Below are 18,114 nucleotides of genomic sequence, written 5' to 3' on the forward strand. Positions count from 1 at the left end.
AAAACAGAAAGAGGTGGTGGTAGTAGATGTAAGAACACAGCTCGAGAATTGGGGCAGTGGCTTGGTGGCTAAGAGCACCTTAATCTTATAAAGGACACTCACTCAGTTCCCAGAACTCACACCAGGCAGCTCACAACTGCCTAAAACTCTAGCTTCAACAACCTGATTCTGTTCTCTACAGGTCTGGCTATCATGTGCGCATGCCTTTACATAATTAATTAAGTCTTGAAAAAGAGGAGCATAGATAAGCCAGGGCTATTCTATGAAACACATGAAACACCTTATGTACCTTAAACACTTTAGTTTTAGCAGGAAGCAGAGGTATTTTAAGTCGTATACATGTCACTCCCATAACTGAGGATGAGTTTGTGCAATCAGGTAGATGTCAATTACATTAGCTGTAATCTTTCTTATACTTATTCTCTATTAGATAACTAACCTGCTTTCTTTTGTGACACAGGAGGCTTCACAGCTTGTTTTAAAATTAAGTCTTCAAAAAATTTGGTTCGTTCTTCTTTATCCGGTAACTGGACATTAAAAATTTCTCCATAATCATGGGTAAACAATTCTTGTACCTTAAAAAGAAAGTATAACATATGCAGAACATACATGTATAAAATATATACAAATACAAATGTATGTTACTGATTACTTAACCCAAAAGTATATTAAATACATATTTCTAATAAAAAATTTAAATGTCTTTTAAAGTAGGTATACAGAAGCCAGGGAGATGACTCAGTGGTTAAGAGCACTTGCTGCTCTTCTAGAGGACTCCTGTCTATGAGTCCTAGCACCCCCATGGCAACTCATAGCCATCTGTAACTCTAGTTCCAGGGGATCTGATGCCCTATTTTGGCCTCTATAGGCATTGCACACATGTGGCATATAAGCAGGCAAGCATGAAGGGCACCCATACACAGAGAATTAAGTATGAATAGACATGCTAAATTAGTAACTAAATATCAGATCTTTAGAACTCAAGAATCTAACTAGGATATAGTAACAGTTATATTAATTTATGCAATGGGCTTACCAAGGTTATTTAATTAACTCTCACAACATAAAGACATGAAACAGGAATCAATGTTAAAAAATAATGGCATAAAAGCAAGTGTTGCTAAAAAGTGGAGGAACGCAAAATGGTTCAACCTTTGTTAAAAACAACATGGTTTTACAAAAAGGTAAAACACAAGATTACTATTCGACCAATTCCACTTCCTAGGTATACATTCTAAGGAATGAAAGGGGCAATGCAAGGATCTACACACCAATAACTGATACCATTATTCACAAAAGCCAAGATTTGTAGACAATACAAATATCATTACGTGTGTTGATATATGCCTTTGATTCTAGTACTCTGTGAGTTTAAGGCCAGCTTGCTCTTCATAGAAAGTTCCAGCTTAGCTAGGGCTGCCCAGTAAGAAAGACAATGATCCCAGAGTGGCCAAGAGCTCCTTCAAGTTCTTCCTGGTACTAATTCAGAGTACAACATAATTTCTAGCTTTCAAATTCATGTACAAATTTAATTAGATATACTTTTATCAACCTAATTCCACTGCAGTATCTCTTGGGGATTTATAAAATTTTGTATTTTACTGACGACATTATTTATCATCTTTGTGTCATGATGGAGTTATGAATATCAAACTGTGAATGACATAGCTATCCCACCTTGAGTACTTTTCTTTTTTTCAGATCACTGGGATTAAAGCCAGGGACTTGGGTATGTATTCAAGTGTTCTACCACAGTTAAGCCCAATACTTATACTGCCAAGTGTAAAAATGAAACATTATCCTTACATACTGTACTGGCTGGTTTTGTGTGTCAACTTGACACAGGCTGGAGTTATCACAGAGAAGGGAGCTTTGTTGGGGGAGTGCCTCCATGAGATCCAGCTGTGGGGCATTTTCTCAATTAGTGATCAAGGGGGTAGGGCCCCTTGTGGGTGGTGCCATCCCTGGGCTGGAAGCCTTGGGTTCTATAAGAGAGCAGGCTGAGCAAGCCAGGAGAAGCAAGCCAGTAAGAAACATCTCTCCATGGCCTCTGCATCAGCTCCTGCTTCCTGACCTGCTTGAGTTCCAGTCCTGACTTCCTCTGGTGATGAATAGCCATGTGGAAGTAAGCTGAATAAACCCTTTCCTCCCCAACTTGCTTCTTGGTCATGATGTTTGTGCAGGAATAGAAACCCTGACTAAGACACAAACATTTTGGTAAATTTAATCAGATTTAATCCACAAGGTTCAAAACTGAATGATTTGTTTATACTCACTATTCATTTACAAATAAGCAAATATGCAGGGTGGTGGTGGTGGTACACACCTTTAATTCCAGCACTTGGGAAGTAGAGGCAGGTCAATCTCTTGAGTTTGAAGACAGCCTGGTCTATAGAGCAAGTTCCAGGACAGCTAGGGTTACACAGAAAAACCGGGGGGAAAACCCCGGGGAAAAACCTCGGAGGAAGCCAGCAGGACAGACAGACAGGACCCCCCCCCACCCCCCCCAGCGAACATTCCTCATTGTATGCCACACCACTACACCACTACTGGAATATTTCACTGAATTTATAATACAAAAAAAGGAGTCCGAACAAAAGTACCCATTATGAGTAGACAACACTGTGCCCAGGAGACAAAGTAATTAAATCACAATCTCAGTTCCGGGCATGTGTTATTTCCCTACAAATTACTGGTCAGGAGGCCTCAGAGTAACAAAACATACTAGGGCTGTTGTTTGCCCATCACAACGAGATTACTAAGACTACTGTTGAGGGCACTACTCAAATAAATGTAAGACATCAATGTTCAAAATGATGTCACAAGAGACACACACCAGCCTGAAAACTCTTTGGGGAACCTACTATAGTTTTGCTAAATGGTTATTTTGTCAAACTGAATTATTAGTATTTTTGTCTATACCCACAGATTTGTACAACTCTCAACTCTGATCAGGGGAACTTTATAGTGGGTAGTGTTGGCTAGTTCACACCAACTCTGTCAACAGCACTGCTTTCCTCTACTCTGTGTTGGCAGCCAGGCTTTTTAGACTACTCTGGCCTGACTCTTTGGGATGAACAGCTACCCTCCCTTTCCGTAAAGTCCCTTGAGGTGGCAAAGTGTCCAGGCTCTACCTCCCCACCTCTCCAGGCTCCACCCCAGACTTCCGTAACAATTATAATGGCCGTTCCTATTATCTAAGGTGGGACAGTAGCCCTGCCCTACAGGGGAAAAATAATCCCACCAATCCTATTGGAGAAGCTATTGGCAGTTGATATCTGCCAAGGGAAGACGAGTTGTCTTCTTTTGAGAAAAGAAAGAGAAAGAAAAAAGAGAGAAAGAAAGAAAATCAACTAAAACAGCTATCAACAGGTTACAAGATGATATAAAGAACATGCAACTCATAAAGAGAGATGTTAAGTACTGATTGACTCAGAAGACACATGGAGAAGGAAATCCAGGAGAACAGTCTGTCACATAACACTACTGTTCTAATAGGAAGCTGTATCTCTTAACTAGACATGTATATTCTAAACAGTGAGCACACAACACAAACTGCCATCGATGGGGTGCCCGAGAAGATGACTCTTACTGTTTCATTTATCTCAGAGCACTTAACCTTCAAGCTATTTTAGTATGAGATAATTCTTCTGCCCCTCCCCCAGTTACCTCTTCAGGCAGAGCGGAGTATGGTTTCTCAGAAGTTGCAAGTAGTAAAACTGGAGCAAATGAAGGTATAGTCTGTAATAATGTTGTAAATGTGGCTTTGAGTGTTGGTCCAACTATTTCCCACCACAAGTGGATATGTGGGACATAGACTATGCTGGGTGCTGTTCTCTTAGCTTCCCGAATCATCTAATAAGAAAAAATTAAAAAAAAATTATATTTGGTTTCAAAGTCTGCACATTAGTAAAATTAGCACTATAGTAGGCTTCAGACTTCTCACATAAAACCTTCAAATTTCTCGAATGCTTGTCTAAAACCCTACAACTGTTTAAAAGTGTTTAATAAATGCTTTACTTGGGAGAAAATTTATCCAGGCAACTAGAAAACAGGCCAAGAAATCTACAAGGCTACTGTGCTGTTCAAATATAAAATATTTTTATATTAACCAATTAAGCCTAAACATGTCAACAATAGAAACAGCAAAGTATTTGTGTACTGATTAAGAAACAGTAATTGAGCCGGGCTGTGGTGGCACACGCCTTTAATCCCAGCACTTGGGATGCAGAGGCAGTTGGATTTCTGAGTTCAAGGCTAGCTTGGTCTACAGAGTGAGTTCCAGGACAGCCAGGGCTACACAGAGAAACCCTGTCTCAAAAGAAAAAAAAAAAAAAGAAAAGAAAAAGAAAAAAAAACAGTAATTGGCCAGGAAGTGGTGTTGCATGCCTTTAATCCCAGCACTTGGGAGGCAGAGGCAGAGGCAGAGGCAGAGGCAGAGGCAGGCAGATTTCTGAATTTCAGGCCAGCCTGGTCTACAGAGTGAGTTCCAGGACAGCCAGTGCTACACAGAGAAACCTTGTCTTGAAAAAAGAAAGAAAGAAAGAAAAAGAAAGAAAGAGAGAGAGAAAGGAAGAAAGAGAGAAAGAAAAGAAATTGTTTTAACAATTCCCACAATACTCAAATTATCTCATACCTTACAAACAGGAAAAAAAAAATCAGATCTAAAAACTCACCCAAGTTCTTACAAATGTTAAGTAGTAGAAAAAATGCATACTATTTAATAACTAAGCAATCTTATACGTGAGTACAGTTGCTATCTTCAGACACATCAGAAGAGGGCATCAGATCCCATTACCGACGGTTGTGTGCCACCATGTGGTTTAGTTGCTGGGAATTGAACTCAAGAACTCTGGAAGAGCAGTAACCTCTTAACCTCTAAGTCATCTCTCTAGCCGTTATTTTATAAGTTTTAAATAAAAATAAAAATTTCTGGGGCTGGAGAAATGACTCAGCAGTTAAGAGTACCGACTACTCTTCCAGAGGTCCTGAGTTCAATTCCCAGCAACCACATGGTGGCTCACAACCATCTATAATGGGATCTGATGCCCTCTTCTGGTGTATCTGAAAAGAGCAGTGATGTATTCATATAAATAATATATATTAAAAAAATAAAAATTTCTTCAAGTTTACTGGGCATGGTAGGACATGCCTTTAGCCCCAGCACTCAAGAGGCAAAGGCATGAAGATCTCTGTGAGTTTGAGGCCAACTCTACCTGCGAGTTCAGGATAACCAGAGCTCTGTCTTAAAAAAAAAAAAAAAAAAAAAAAAAAAAAAAAAAAAAAAAAAAAAAAAGCTCAAGTTTAAAAAACAAAAAACAAAACTAGAAAAAGTCAACTCTAGACTATGTCTCTGAATAAGTTTTATCTTATACTTTATTGGTTGGAAACTTACTTGGGAACATGCTTCTTCAGGAGATGTAGTACTGATGCCAAAAAGAACAGGAATGTCTAATGTATATACAGTAAATTTTTCCAAAGCATGGATGACAGCTGGTGCCAAGTGAGAACTCTGTCCAAATCCTGGTTCTCCCACTATCAATAGTCTTGGTCGAAAAGACATGGGTTGGTAACAGGCATTTCTGAAAATAAATAAATAAATAAATAATAAGCTGTATTTGGGAGAAATTTGAATGTTTCCTTTAAATTACAAATCTTCAGAAGTCTTGCCTATTTGACTAGCCAATTATTGTCCCAGACTTAAAAATACTTTTACACCATAATGACAGCAACAACAATGGATTTTGCTTTATTTCTTCTTTCTTATGATGGGGTGTCACTCTGTAGCTCTGGCTGTCAAACTTAGAGAGCCACCTGCCTGTAACTTCCAAGTGCTGGGATTAAAAGCATGCACCACTACACCTGGGCAAAATTTGATTATTTAAAAAAATAAAATGAGATTTATTTTTATGTGCTTGAGTGCTAAATGTTTATTTGCACCACCAGTGTGCAATGCCCATGGAAGCCAGAATATGTCATATCTCCCGGAATCAGAGTTACAGATGGTTATGAACTGCATGTGAGTTTTGGGAATTGAACCCAATGTCCTCTTGAAGAGCAACCAGTGCTCTTATTTGCTTAACCAATCTCTTCATACCCAAACTTTGATATTTTTCAGTGTAACTGTATAATATGTGTAGGTAAAGTGCTGTGTGGGGGCAGGCTATAGGATAATCTTAGGTGTCATCCTAAGAAACACTAGCTACCTCCAGTGAGATTGGGTCTCTTACTGGACCTCACCATTAGGTTAAACTGGGTGGCTAGTGAGCCCAAGGGATCCTGCCTTCCCAATACTGGAATTACACCATTCCTAAAATTTTTACATGGGCTTCAAGAGCTGAACTTAAGCTTTCATGTTTGTAATGCAAACATTTAAACAATTGAAACCTCTTACCATCCCTAATATATTAACTTAAATAAAAAGCTGATTAGCTGGCACCTTCACCTTGTAAAAAAAAATCTTATTTTTATGGAATTTACACTCTAAAACATTCATTTGCAGGGTAAACATACCTATTTAAATGAAGAAAGTTTAAATGTTCTTTTGCCTGATTAAAATCTTTTTGAGAAAGTCCATTTTCATACACTGATGGTGTATCATCATCACTGTATGCCAAATCACTTTCTAGAAAAGGGCACGAAACATCTACAGAAAAAGAGCAAAAAGCCTGTCCATTAGTAATTTTTTTCCCCTTTAGCATTCTTTCTTTCTTTCAATGGCCAATCAAGTTTTATACCTGAATTTAAAGCTTTCTTTGTTCCAACTTCCACATGTGGAAATACCTTCTGTAGGGCTTCTAAGATTGTATGAACAGTATTTTGCAGAAGTGGTTTCACAATGGAAGACAGTGCCTGTCCAGGTGATGTCACAGCTCTCTGGGAAGCTGGTATTATCTTCTGCATAGCTGACTCAAAATCTTTAGCTGAGATATTAATTGAAGAGAGATCCAACTGTAGCTTTTCACTGGTGGTATAGATCTGTGGGTACCGTCGACGTAGGGCACACAAAGCAGCTTCAGCACATACTGACTTAATATCTGCACCACAGTATCCTACAACCATCAACCGAGGGGAGGAAAAGTAAAACCCTCAAACTATTGACAGTCATGATTAAAAGAAAAGTTTAAAAATTAAATCTTTCATTTGAATATTTATGGGTAATAAAACTAAAATTCCTCACTCATAAAGTGAACTTAGATGGCATCAACAAATTAATAACTTTTAAATGAAATATACAAGCACTAAGTATAGAAGGATTAAGAGCAAGAATTCTGTTGTGTTGTTGTTTTGAGACAGGATATCTCTGTGTAGTTCAGGCTGGCTCAGAAGTCTCTCTGTAGGCCAGGTTGACCTCAAATTTAGAGATCCACCTGCCTCTGCCTCTGGAATCCTAGGATTAAAGGTGTGCGCCAAAGTCAGACAAAGCTCAAATTCTAGTTGTCATTTACTATGTGATCTTTTAAGATTCACTTATTCCTTCAATAATCAATTTGCCCATTAGAAAAAGGACTTAATTATAAATTTAAAACATAATTATGTTATGTTTTTGTCATGTGGAGGTATGTATGTTACAGTGCAGATGCACATGGAGACCAGAAAAGGGTATTGGATTCCCTGGAACTAGAGCTGTATTATAAGTAGTTGGGAGCCACCTGACACAGGTTCTGGTAACAACTCGAACCTCTGAAAGAGCAGTATGCACTTGTAACACTAAGCTATCTCTCTAGTCCTCAATTTTATTTTTATATTTCAATTTTTTTGAGACAAGGTACAATTATATACCCGTGGCTGACCTGATACTGTATTTAACATGGCCTTAAACTCATGGCAATCCTGCCTCAGTTTCCAAGTGATGGGGATGCAGAGATATGTTGCTACACTTGGACAAGTATCTATTCTTTAATATCTAGGATCTTAAAGGTAAACATACAAAAGAGATGGAAAACAATGAACTGTGCTCCCGTTTCAGATCAGCTCTTTCTTCCTGTGCAGAGAAGGGTAGCCATAAACTTGCAGTCTGTCTTTGTTTCCTACTATTAGCACTGCAAATATGTCCTACCCCACCTGGCCACATCTGTGGCTTTATTATGTGTGAGTATGGGTACATAGAGATCAGAGGATAACCTTGGAGAGCCAAGTTCTTTCCTTCCACTTTTATGTGTCTTCCAGGAACTGAACTCAGGTCACGAGGCTTGAATTGTAAGCACCTTTACCCATTAGGCCATCTCACCAGCCTTTTAAATCTAGACTTTAAAGCAAGACCTCACTGGTTTCATCTTTGAAACGAACAGAGTATTTCACACATGCCCCCAAAAGTATTTACCAACACAGTTTTCTGCTAGTTCTTCTAGAAACATGTCCAGTGGTTTTGGATTCCAATCTCTTGTATGAATCTTCAGAATCTCTTTTCGAGCCTATGGGGCGGGAAGGGAAACCCTCTTAATTTTTTACATCTGTAATCATTAAGTTTTACTCCAATTAGAAATGCTTGAATCTAAACTACTTTTGACTATCTAAAATCTTAAAATAACCAAAACTTAATACAAATAGAAGTATAACACCATGAACTGAGTTCGAGGACAGCCTGATCTACAGAGAGTTCCAGGACAGCCAGGGCTACACAGAGAAACCCTGTCTCGAAAAACCAAATAACAAAACAAAACAAAACAAAACAAAAACCATGAAAATGAGGGGGGAAAAAAAAACCACACCTATAAGCATATAACAAAATTAAGCAATTTCTATTTAATGTGCCCAAGTTATATTCATTTTTATGTAAATTAAAAAATTAAATAGCATTCTTCATTCAAGAATACATTAAGAAATAAGAATACTAACAGTTCTACTCCTTTGCTAAGAATATATATTTTAAAATTTTAACTGTATCTTTGAGTGCGTATGTGTACCAGAGCGCAAGTGGTTTTGGTTGGCTTTTGAGTTCAAGAGGAGGGTGTTGGAGTTATTAGCTGCTCCTGAGCCATGTGATGTGGGTGTTGAGGACTTAACTCCGGTCTTCTGAAGGAGCTGCAAGTAAGCACTCTTAACCCTTAACCGTCATTCTAGTCAGCTCTACTCTTATTTCATTACATGCTTCTCAGAAGCATTGAGTGGTTTTAGCCTAATTATTGTAGTACAACCGTGTCCTGGAAGAAAACAAAGCTAATGAGCTTGCTAAGGACTCAGGAAGCTAATGAAACTGACTACACCAAGGATATACTTAACTGAAAACAATTTTAAAAGCAGTTGGGAAAGGATATATGCTTAATGATAATAAATTACCTCTATTGAGGTCTTTTGAATAATCATAAGATCATGATTCAAACTAAAACCTACAACTTTTTATTGTATCAGAACTTGTTATTAGGAGCTCAGCAAGTTAAAGAACTTGCAACCAAATCTGAATTCTATCCACAGGACCACATAGTACAAAGGGAAAACTTACTTCCACATCTGACCTCCACATCTGCACTGTGGCACAAACACTTTCTGTCTATTTCCCCACTCCCGCCACATAAAGAAATATAATTTTACAAAATTATTAATAAAAAGCATGAAAACTCTTCTTACATCTTTATCAGGTAGACTAAAAAGGAATTCTCTGTCAAATCGACCAGGCCTTCGTAAAGCAGGGTCTATGGAATCCAGTCGGTTGGTAGCTCCAATGACCACAATTTCTCCTCTGCTGTCCAAACCATCCATAAGAGCTAACAGGGTTGAAACGATAGAACTAAATATAAAAAATAAGAAAACAAATTAGTATTATGGACAAAGAAACATTAGGTAGTATTTCTTTTGGTAAGGTGTATTTTAATATTATAAACATGCAAATGAAATTTTTTATGACACTTAGCTATTTTTCAATGAAAAACAAAATAGGGGAACTACAGAGATGGTTCAGGAGTAACCCGTGCTGAGAAAAAAGGACCTGAGTTCAAATCTCCCAGCACCCAAGCAGAAGCCAGGTATTACTGAATATGCTTATCACCGAAACATTGTGAAACAGGGACAGGTGAATCATCAAAGATCACTGGCCCTAGTAAGCCTACTCAAACAGGGAACTTCAGGTTCAGTGAGAAAATGTGTCTCAAAAACTAATGTGGGGATGAGGAGATGGCTCAGCAGTTCAAGTGCTTGCTTTACAAGCAGAAGGATTAGTGTTCATTCAGATCCCCAGAATTCATTTAATTGCCAGGTGAGTATGACAAACTTGCCTGTAATTTCTACCTCATAAAGTTAAGACATGGTTCCCCCACAAGTTGGCAAGTAATTAGCCAGATTGGTGAGCTCCAGGATAAAATGAGAGACCCTATCTCTATAATAAAGTGAAAAGAGCTTTCAAGATGATGTACGACATCAACCACAAACTTCCACATGCATCCCAAAACAGCTTGTCTACATACATGCACACGTGCACATACACACAAAAAAAGTAAAGTGGAAAGTGAAAGACATTCAACATCCTCCTCTGGCTTTCACATGAACGCATGTGAGCACCCATGGGCACATGTGCACAAATTTAAAAAATAAAAACAAAGACACTGAAACCAAGGGTTGGGATGTACATAGTTCAGGGGTAGAGTGGTTTACCTAATAATATATGCAAGGCTGTATGCTCAATCTCCAGGACCAGGAAAGAAAAGACCAACAAAGTAAATAATCTTTAGAGCCACAAATGGATCCTGGATGTAATTTCCCCCCGCCACTCCCAGAGACAGGGTTTCTCTGTATAGCCCTAGCTGTCCTGGAAGAATACCAAATCTCATTTTAAAGACAGGAAAAAATTTGAGCTACTCATGGTAGCACACACTAATCTCAACACACAGAAAGCAGACACAGGCAGAGCTCTGTGAGTTTGAAGCTACCTTGGTCTATAGAGCCTGTTCCAGGATAACCTAGGATAGCCAGGGCTACAAAGAGAAATGCTATCTTGCTAAAAGAAAGTAAGGAAGGTCAAAATCTATCTATCAATTACACTATTACATTTTGTTCATCACACACGAAGGCAGGCAAATATGCTTTGCGTTATCTCAAAAAAAAAAAAAAAAATCAATCAGTTGTATGTAATTTGTGAGACCACTCGGAAAGAAGCTCTGAAATAGTAAAGCTGAATAGGACTCAAAGTAACTTATAGCTACAGAATGGGGTTTATTTGAGGCCTTGGGTTCACTCCCTATACCTCAAAGAAAAAGATTTCAAACAAACAAAAAGCTAACAAACTAATTTAGACTTGTGGTAGTGTTGAAGCTCTCTTCTAATCCTGGAAAAAAAAAATGAACAAAACTCTGGATAAGTCTCACTCAGTACCTGTGGCTCCTCCCAGTCCTTCTCAGCTCATTCCTACTCTACCCTCTCTAGCCCGGAGGCTGGGCTTCCCTTCCCCCAGCCTCTGATTACTGTATAATCCAGCTACTTTGCACATCTACTCTTCCTCTCTCCACTCATGGCCTGGGTTCACTCTCGACTCTGGGTGAATTCTACCTCATATCTACAATATGACTCTTCTCAACCAAACCTAGGAGCAATCATGTCCTCATTTTCATTTAAAAAAATAAAAAAAAAAAAAAGTACAACTTTTCTATCTGTTTGCTCAAGACAAGGTTTCTCTCTTATTCCTGGCTCTCCAGAAATTCACTCTGTAGAGAAACTGGCTGGCCTTGAAATCAGAGATCTTCCTGACTCTTGAGTGCTAGGATTAAAAGCAAGTGCCATCACATACAGCTCAATTTTTCCCTTTAAAATGAGGTTTGTTTTCGAGACAGGGTTTCTCTGTGTAGCCCTGGCTGTCCTGGAACTCACTCTGTAGACCAGGCTGGCCTCAAACTCAGAAACCTACCTGACTTTGCCTCCCAAGTGCTGGGATTAAAGGTGTGCACCACAACTGCCTGGCTCGAGGCTTGATATTCTTAAACCAGTAGAATTACTCTTGAGATATTTTTATTTGACCCAGGTACCTGTGTTAGTCTGAATAAAAATGCCACCCACAGACTCTTGTATTTGAATGTTTAAGTCACCAAGGAGTCGGAACTTTTTGAAAGGTTTAGAAAGTTAGGAGGTGGGCCTTGCTGGAGGAAGTATGTCACTGGGGGTTGGCTTTGGGATTTCAAAAGCCCACTAAGACCAGTCTCTCTCTGCTTGTGGATCAGGATGTAAGCTCTCAGCCACTTCTCCAGTGCCTGCCTGCAAGTCACCAAGTTCCCTGACGTAACAGAATCATCTTAGGCTGGACCCAAGCCCCCAATTAAATTCTTTCCCTTTTTAAGAGTTGCTTTGGTTGCAAGTGTCTCTTCACAGCAAGTCAGTGACTATAGACAGCCCCTGAAGGTTAGGAATATATTTCAGTGGTAGAGCACTTGCACAGAAAGCTTAGGAGCCCAGAACTATGCCCAGTACTTTCAACTTATTACTGGAAGTTTAAAAAGGGGAAAGCATCTGAATTAATTGGCAACATTTAAGATATTTAAATACTTGAGCATAAAACTAGGTAAGGAAAATCTAATTCTCAGGTCTTAGTTGTAGACAGGCTAGAAACTACAGATAATTGGCTAGTTCAGCCACATTCTATACACAGCCTTGTTATTATCGATGCCTTTATCTTACATTAAATCTGTAACAGAGACTTTAAAACTGTATTGATCTCAAAAAACAACAAAAAACTGTATTGATAATAACATGATACTCAAAATAGGTTAACAAAAAAAATCTGTATCTATATATATAGATATAAATATGTATTTGGGTTTTGTCTTAGTTAGGCTTTTAATGCTGTGAACAGATACCACGACCAAGACAACTTTTATAAGGACAACATTTAGTTGGGGTTGGCTTACAGGTTCGGAGGTTGAGTCCATTATCATCAAGGTGGGAGCAAGGCAGTGCAGTGTCCAGGCAGGCATGGTGCAGGAGGAGCTGAGAGTTCTACATCTTCATCTGAAGGCTGCTAACAGAACACTGGCTTCCAGGTAGCTAGGCTGAGGGTCTTAAAGCCCACGCCCACAGTGACACACCCACTCCAAAGGGTCACACCTCCTAATGGTGCCACTCTCTGGGCTAAGCATAGAGAAACTACTACAGGTTTCTTTGATGATTTATCTTTTTTCATTATTAAATATAGTATTTTTTGAAAAAAATTTCCTTTTTATTCTTTTTTTTTGGATTTTCCAAGACAGGGTTTCTCTGTGTAGCCCTGGCTGTCCTGAACTCACTCTGTAGACCAGGCTGGCCTTGAACTCAGAAATCCACCTGCCTCCACCTCCGAAGTGCTGGGATTATAGGCGTGCATCACCACCACCCAGCTATTCCTTTCTTATATATTACATCCTGACTGCAGCTTGCCCTCCCAGTCCTCCCTTCATAAAACAGCAGGCCCGGCTGGCGAGATGGCTCAGCAGGTAAGAGCACTGACTGGTCTTCCGAAGGTCCTGATTTCAGATCCCAGCAACCACATGGTGGCTCACAATCACCCATAATGAGATCTGATGCCCACTGTATAATACAAGCAAGCGGGGCCGGAGCACTAGAGCTAGCCGCCATCTGTACAGCTACAGTATGCCCATACACATAAAATAAATAAATCTTAAAACAAAACAAAACAAAACAAACTAACAAAAACACCAGCAGGCCTCCTAGGGACTTCAACCAGACATGGCATGATAAGCTATACAAGACCAAGCACATATTCTCACATCAAGGCTGGACTAGGCAACCGAGTAGAAGAAAAAGGGTCCCAAAGGCAAGCAAGAGTCAAGAGCTAGCCTTACTCCCACTGTTAGGAATTCCACAAGAACACCAAGCTATATAACCATAACATATACTCATAGGACATAGGTCAGGCGCTTCCTAATTTTATAGGCCCATTTGAATCCCAGTCAGTTGAATCTGTGGGCTGAGTTCTTGTTCACCATTTAATTATTATTATTATTTTTTTTTTGGTTTTTCGAGACAGAGTTTCTCTGTATAGCTCTGGCTGTCCTGGAACTCACTCTGTAGACCAGGCTGGCCTCGATGTCAGAAATCCGCCTGCCTCTGCCTCTCAAGTTCTGGGATTAAAGGCGTGCGCCACCATTGCCAGGCTTAATTCTTATCTTTTATATAACATTAACACAACATTATCAAGTTTACCTGTGGATCTGATCTTGCCTGCTTGATCGTACTGGAGCCAAACCATCGATTTCATCAAAGAATATAATTGCTGGGCGCATCTGATAGGCCTAAAAGAGGGTCCAATAGTCCTGTATTACCACAAAAATCTTCAAATAGAGTTAATCAAAGAGTCCCAATCCATTTTTCACTCAAATTTATTAAATATATGTAATTTTTAAACTGGAATATACCATTACAATCTATTTTCATTCAATTTTGCTTGCCAGTTTGCCATTTATAATATGAGACTAAAAACTTTTTTGGAACTTTACATACATACATTATATTAATATAATTAATTTTATCTGCATTTTAACTTGAAATATCTAAAATATTCCAGTATTTATATACCTTGTATTTCATAAAGTTATTTACTAGACACACAGAAAAACTTTACTACTGACTATTCAATAAACAAATAATGGAGGACAGTTGTACTCTCCCTCCATGTTACAAAGAAAAACATTCCTCAACAACATGCAAAACATAAAACTATTTTAGTGAAGGCAAAATAGACTCTTAGTTCTAAAAGAGTTTTGAAATTCATTTTCAATGTCAAGCATGTTGACATACACCTTTAATCCCAGAACTTGGGAGGCAGATCTGATTTTAAGACCAGCCTAGTCTTCATAATGCAGGATAGCTAGGGTTATATAGAAAGACCCCGCCTAAACAAACAACAACCAAAACCAACCAACCAACCACCCACCAACCAACCAACCAACCACAAAACCCTATGGTATACCCCGGTGACGCAGAACGTTAGCATTTCACAATATACTGCCAGTACAATCCAGCATATGAAACTGAAAGATACGCTAGGGAAGAGTTGCCTTGTTTCCACATTGCCAAATAATCCACTACTATTAAATTGCTCAGGAGGAAGACTACTCATCCTTATGGTTATGAGTTCTCAAAATCCATGTGGCAGAGGAGGGAGTTCCTACATGAAGGCCCGTAGAGGGCAAAAGGCTGAAAGAGCATTCTATAAACCTGTGAAAGTAAAGCCTAGGGTTCAATGGAGACCCCAGGATGTTAGAGATGTCAGACGGAATGGATACTCGACAAGGGGAGCTATACACAAGGAGTGAAATCAGTCCAAGGGAGATTTTCCAAGATTTGAATTCCCAGCTTCCTACCTCTGCCACCATGCCTACTTTACTTGCTGTTGTGCCACTCCACCATGAGAGACTCTTCTTATCCCTCTAGAACCATAAGCCCAAATAAACTTTATTCCATCAAATTAAAAACAAGAAGTGGAAAGAAAATCTATAGGGAGGATTTACTATCACCTGGTCAAATAGCAGTCGAAGCTGTCTCTCAGACTCTCCTACCCATTTACTCAGACAGTCAGCACCTTTCCTCATGAAAAAGGCCACTCTTTTATCCCCGCGGCTGCACTCGTTGGCAAGTGCTCTAGCAACCAGGGTTTTTCCAGTTCCAGGTGGTCCATAAAACAAACAACCTCTGCAAAATATGTTAAACACTTTCAGTATTAAATTAAAAGGTAGACTACTGAACAAAAACTAAGAACCAATCTCATAATCATTTTAATTAGTTAATTTAAAACATTAAAACAACTGAGATAGTTTATTATACACAAGTACAAGTTAAAACTCTGAGAGTTAGTATCAATATAACATGAAAACTTAAAAGAATCCCTTTATTTGAAACACTGTCCTTTATTACCTGATCATGCACATTTTATGTATTACCTTACCTTGCATATACAGTCATACAACATAATCACAGAATTCTCTATTTCTTATGTGGATGGGATAGTATTTTAAGGAGACATATATAAAAAATTGTGTGTATTGGTTTTTAAAAATCATTAATAGTGATCCTGTGTGTAGACTAGAGAATAACTGGAGCTGGCTCTCTCCTTCCCCTATCACTATGGTTCTACGGACACACAGGGTGCCAGGCTGGTGATCAAGGGCTCCTGATGTTCTTCCAGAAGACCAGAGCTTGGGTCCCAGTGTTTAAGTGTGATGGCTCACAACTGTGTAATTCCAGCTCTATGGATTGAATCACCCCCACAGGCACTCCCAGACAGGCAGCATACACTCATACATGCACACTCATACTTAGGACTGGGGAAATGGCTAGGCCAGTAAAAGCACTGGCTGTACAGGCATGCATACCGGAGTTCAAATCCCCAGAACATATGCAAAAGCTGACTGTGGTCATGTGTACACTTGTAACCCCAGTGCTGGTGGGAGGACTGGGGAGGGCTGCCCGGGTTTGCTGGATGCCAGTCTAACTCTAATCTCAGTAAGAGACTGTCTCAAGGTATGTTATCAGAGCAGACACCTGACATCTGCCTGGCCTCCACATGCGTACGTGCACCTGCACCCACTGTGACTATAAGTAAAAGCATCTTTCTATTATTACCTTGGGGGTTGAATTTTAAACTTTTCGAAGACTTCTGGATAAAGTAAGGGAAACACTACCATCTCTTTTAGAGCTGCAATGTGACTGGACAGGCCGCCAACACTGTCAAATCGCACCTGCAGTAAAACAGGACACAGATCTGCATTAAAATTAAAACACTGCCTATGTCTTCATACTCAACCCACATCAACTAACAATAGTAGTCCAAAGACACTTTTTTAATGTTTATTTTATATGTAGGGTTCCATGTGGATACTGAGAACTAAACTCAGGTCTTCTCTAAGAGCCACAAATGCCCTAAATGCTGAGCCATCTCTCCATTTCCCCAAAGATTTTTGCTTTTAAAATATATAAAAACTTAAGTTTCTGATAAGAAAAAAGTTTTATTTACCTGTAAAACAAAAGTAAAGTGATTAAAATTACACTTCAAGTCAAGCACAAATTTTAAAATACTCACTGAAGAATCTAGTTGCATTGGATCAACATCAGCAAGGTTTGCTCCAATTTTCATTCGATCTTTATAAATCCCTCTTATTTCATCTTTCCGAAAATTTAGTGGGAGGCACCTATTAAAAAACACATGTGTACACACACACACACACATATATAGACACACATCAAATCATTCCTCTCTCTAAATCCCATGTTACAATATTACTCTTATTAAAAAATGTTTGGGGCTGGGGAAAATGGCTCAGTGGGTAAAGTGTTTGTTGCCAAAGCAGAGGACAAGATTGATTTGGTTCTACTAAATCCATTAATATCCAAATCTACTAAAAAATTGGGTAGAGGTAGCAGGCCCTCTGTAATTTTAGGATCCTGGAGGTAGAGACAAGGAATCTCCAGAGCAGTTGAGTTAACCCAGGGATGAGCTCTAGGTCAATGAAAGACCCTGCCTCAAAACAAAGAAAAAAGCGACTATGGGACACACCCAGTGTCAACCTTCAGATTCTATATGAATGCATGGAACTGTGAGCCATCAGGTATGTGCTGCATGGCATGGTGGTAGGTGCCTGCCAGCACTTTGGAAAATAGGGAGTTCCAGATCCTGAACTACTTACAGCAAGTTCTAAGCCATCTACATTAGACCTTGTCTTAAGAACAATAGTCAACCAACCAATCCAACCACCAAGCCCTCCCGTTTCAGTAACTATGTTCTATTCTACCACTTGTTTCATCTATAGATATTTCTAATAAGGCAGCTAGGAGCTCGCTTTGTAGTAACGTCTGGTGCAACCTTTTAATCAGCTAAGCTGTACTAATTATTCCAAAATTATTCTATTTTCTTATCAGCCATAAAAAGGTATCCAAGGCCAGCATTATCTCATAAGTAATAACAAGTCTGATAACTTAAGAGTTTAATCTCTGGAACCCACAGCGGAAGGAGAACCCAACTAAATCAATCCTCTGACCACTACAGGCAAACCATGGCATAGATATATGCATAAGCTTACATATAATGCATACATAATTGTAAGAAAATAGTTTTTAGCAGGGCAGTAATGGCGCACTCCTTTAATCTCAGCACTTGGAAGGCAAAGGCAGGTGGATTTCTGAGTTTGAGGCCAGCCTGGTCTA

At 39.1% G+C, this 18,114-nt stretch overlaps 1 protein-coding gene across 1 annotated transcript in view; it reads right to left on the reverse strand.

The window, feature by feature from the left end:
• Positions 1–18,114, reverse strand: part of Atad2 (ATPase family AAA domain containing 2) — a 44,451-nt gene that overhangs the window by 10,326 nt on the left and 16,011 nt on the right. The window contains exons 10-20 of the mRNA XM_031358350.1: positions 16,994–17,102; positions 16,537–16,652; positions 15,432–15,606; positions 14,119–14,207; positions 9,568–9,727; positions 8,324–8,414; positions 6,738–7,052; positions 6,514–6,646; positions 5,396–5,582; positions 3,670–3,855; positions 440–575 (exon numbers count right to left, since the gene is read on the reverse strand). Of these exons, the coding sequence (XP_031214210.1) occupies positions 440–575; positions 3,670–3,855; positions 5,396–5,582; positions 6,514–6,646; positions 6,738–7,052; positions 8,324–8,414; positions 9,568–9,727; positions 14,119–14,207; positions 15,432–15,606; positions 16,537–16,652; positions 16,994–17,102 (1,697 nt within the window). The remainder of the gene's footprint in view (positions 1–439; positions 576–3,669; positions 3,856–5,395; positions 5,583–6,513; positions 6,647–6,737; positions 7,053–8,323; positions 8,415–9,567; positions 9,728–14,118; positions 14,208–15,431; positions 15,607–16,536; positions 16,653–16,993; positions 17,103–18,114) is intronic.

The sequence above is a fragment of the Mastomys coucha genome, unplaced genomic scaffold (genome assembly GCF_008632895.1).
Source record: "Mastomys coucha isolate ucsf_1 unplaced genomic scaffold, UCSF_Mcou_1 pScaffold7, whole genome shotgun sequence".
Lineage (NCBI taxonomy): Eukaryota > Metazoa > Chordata > Mammalia > Rodentia > Muridae > Mastomys > Mastomys coucha.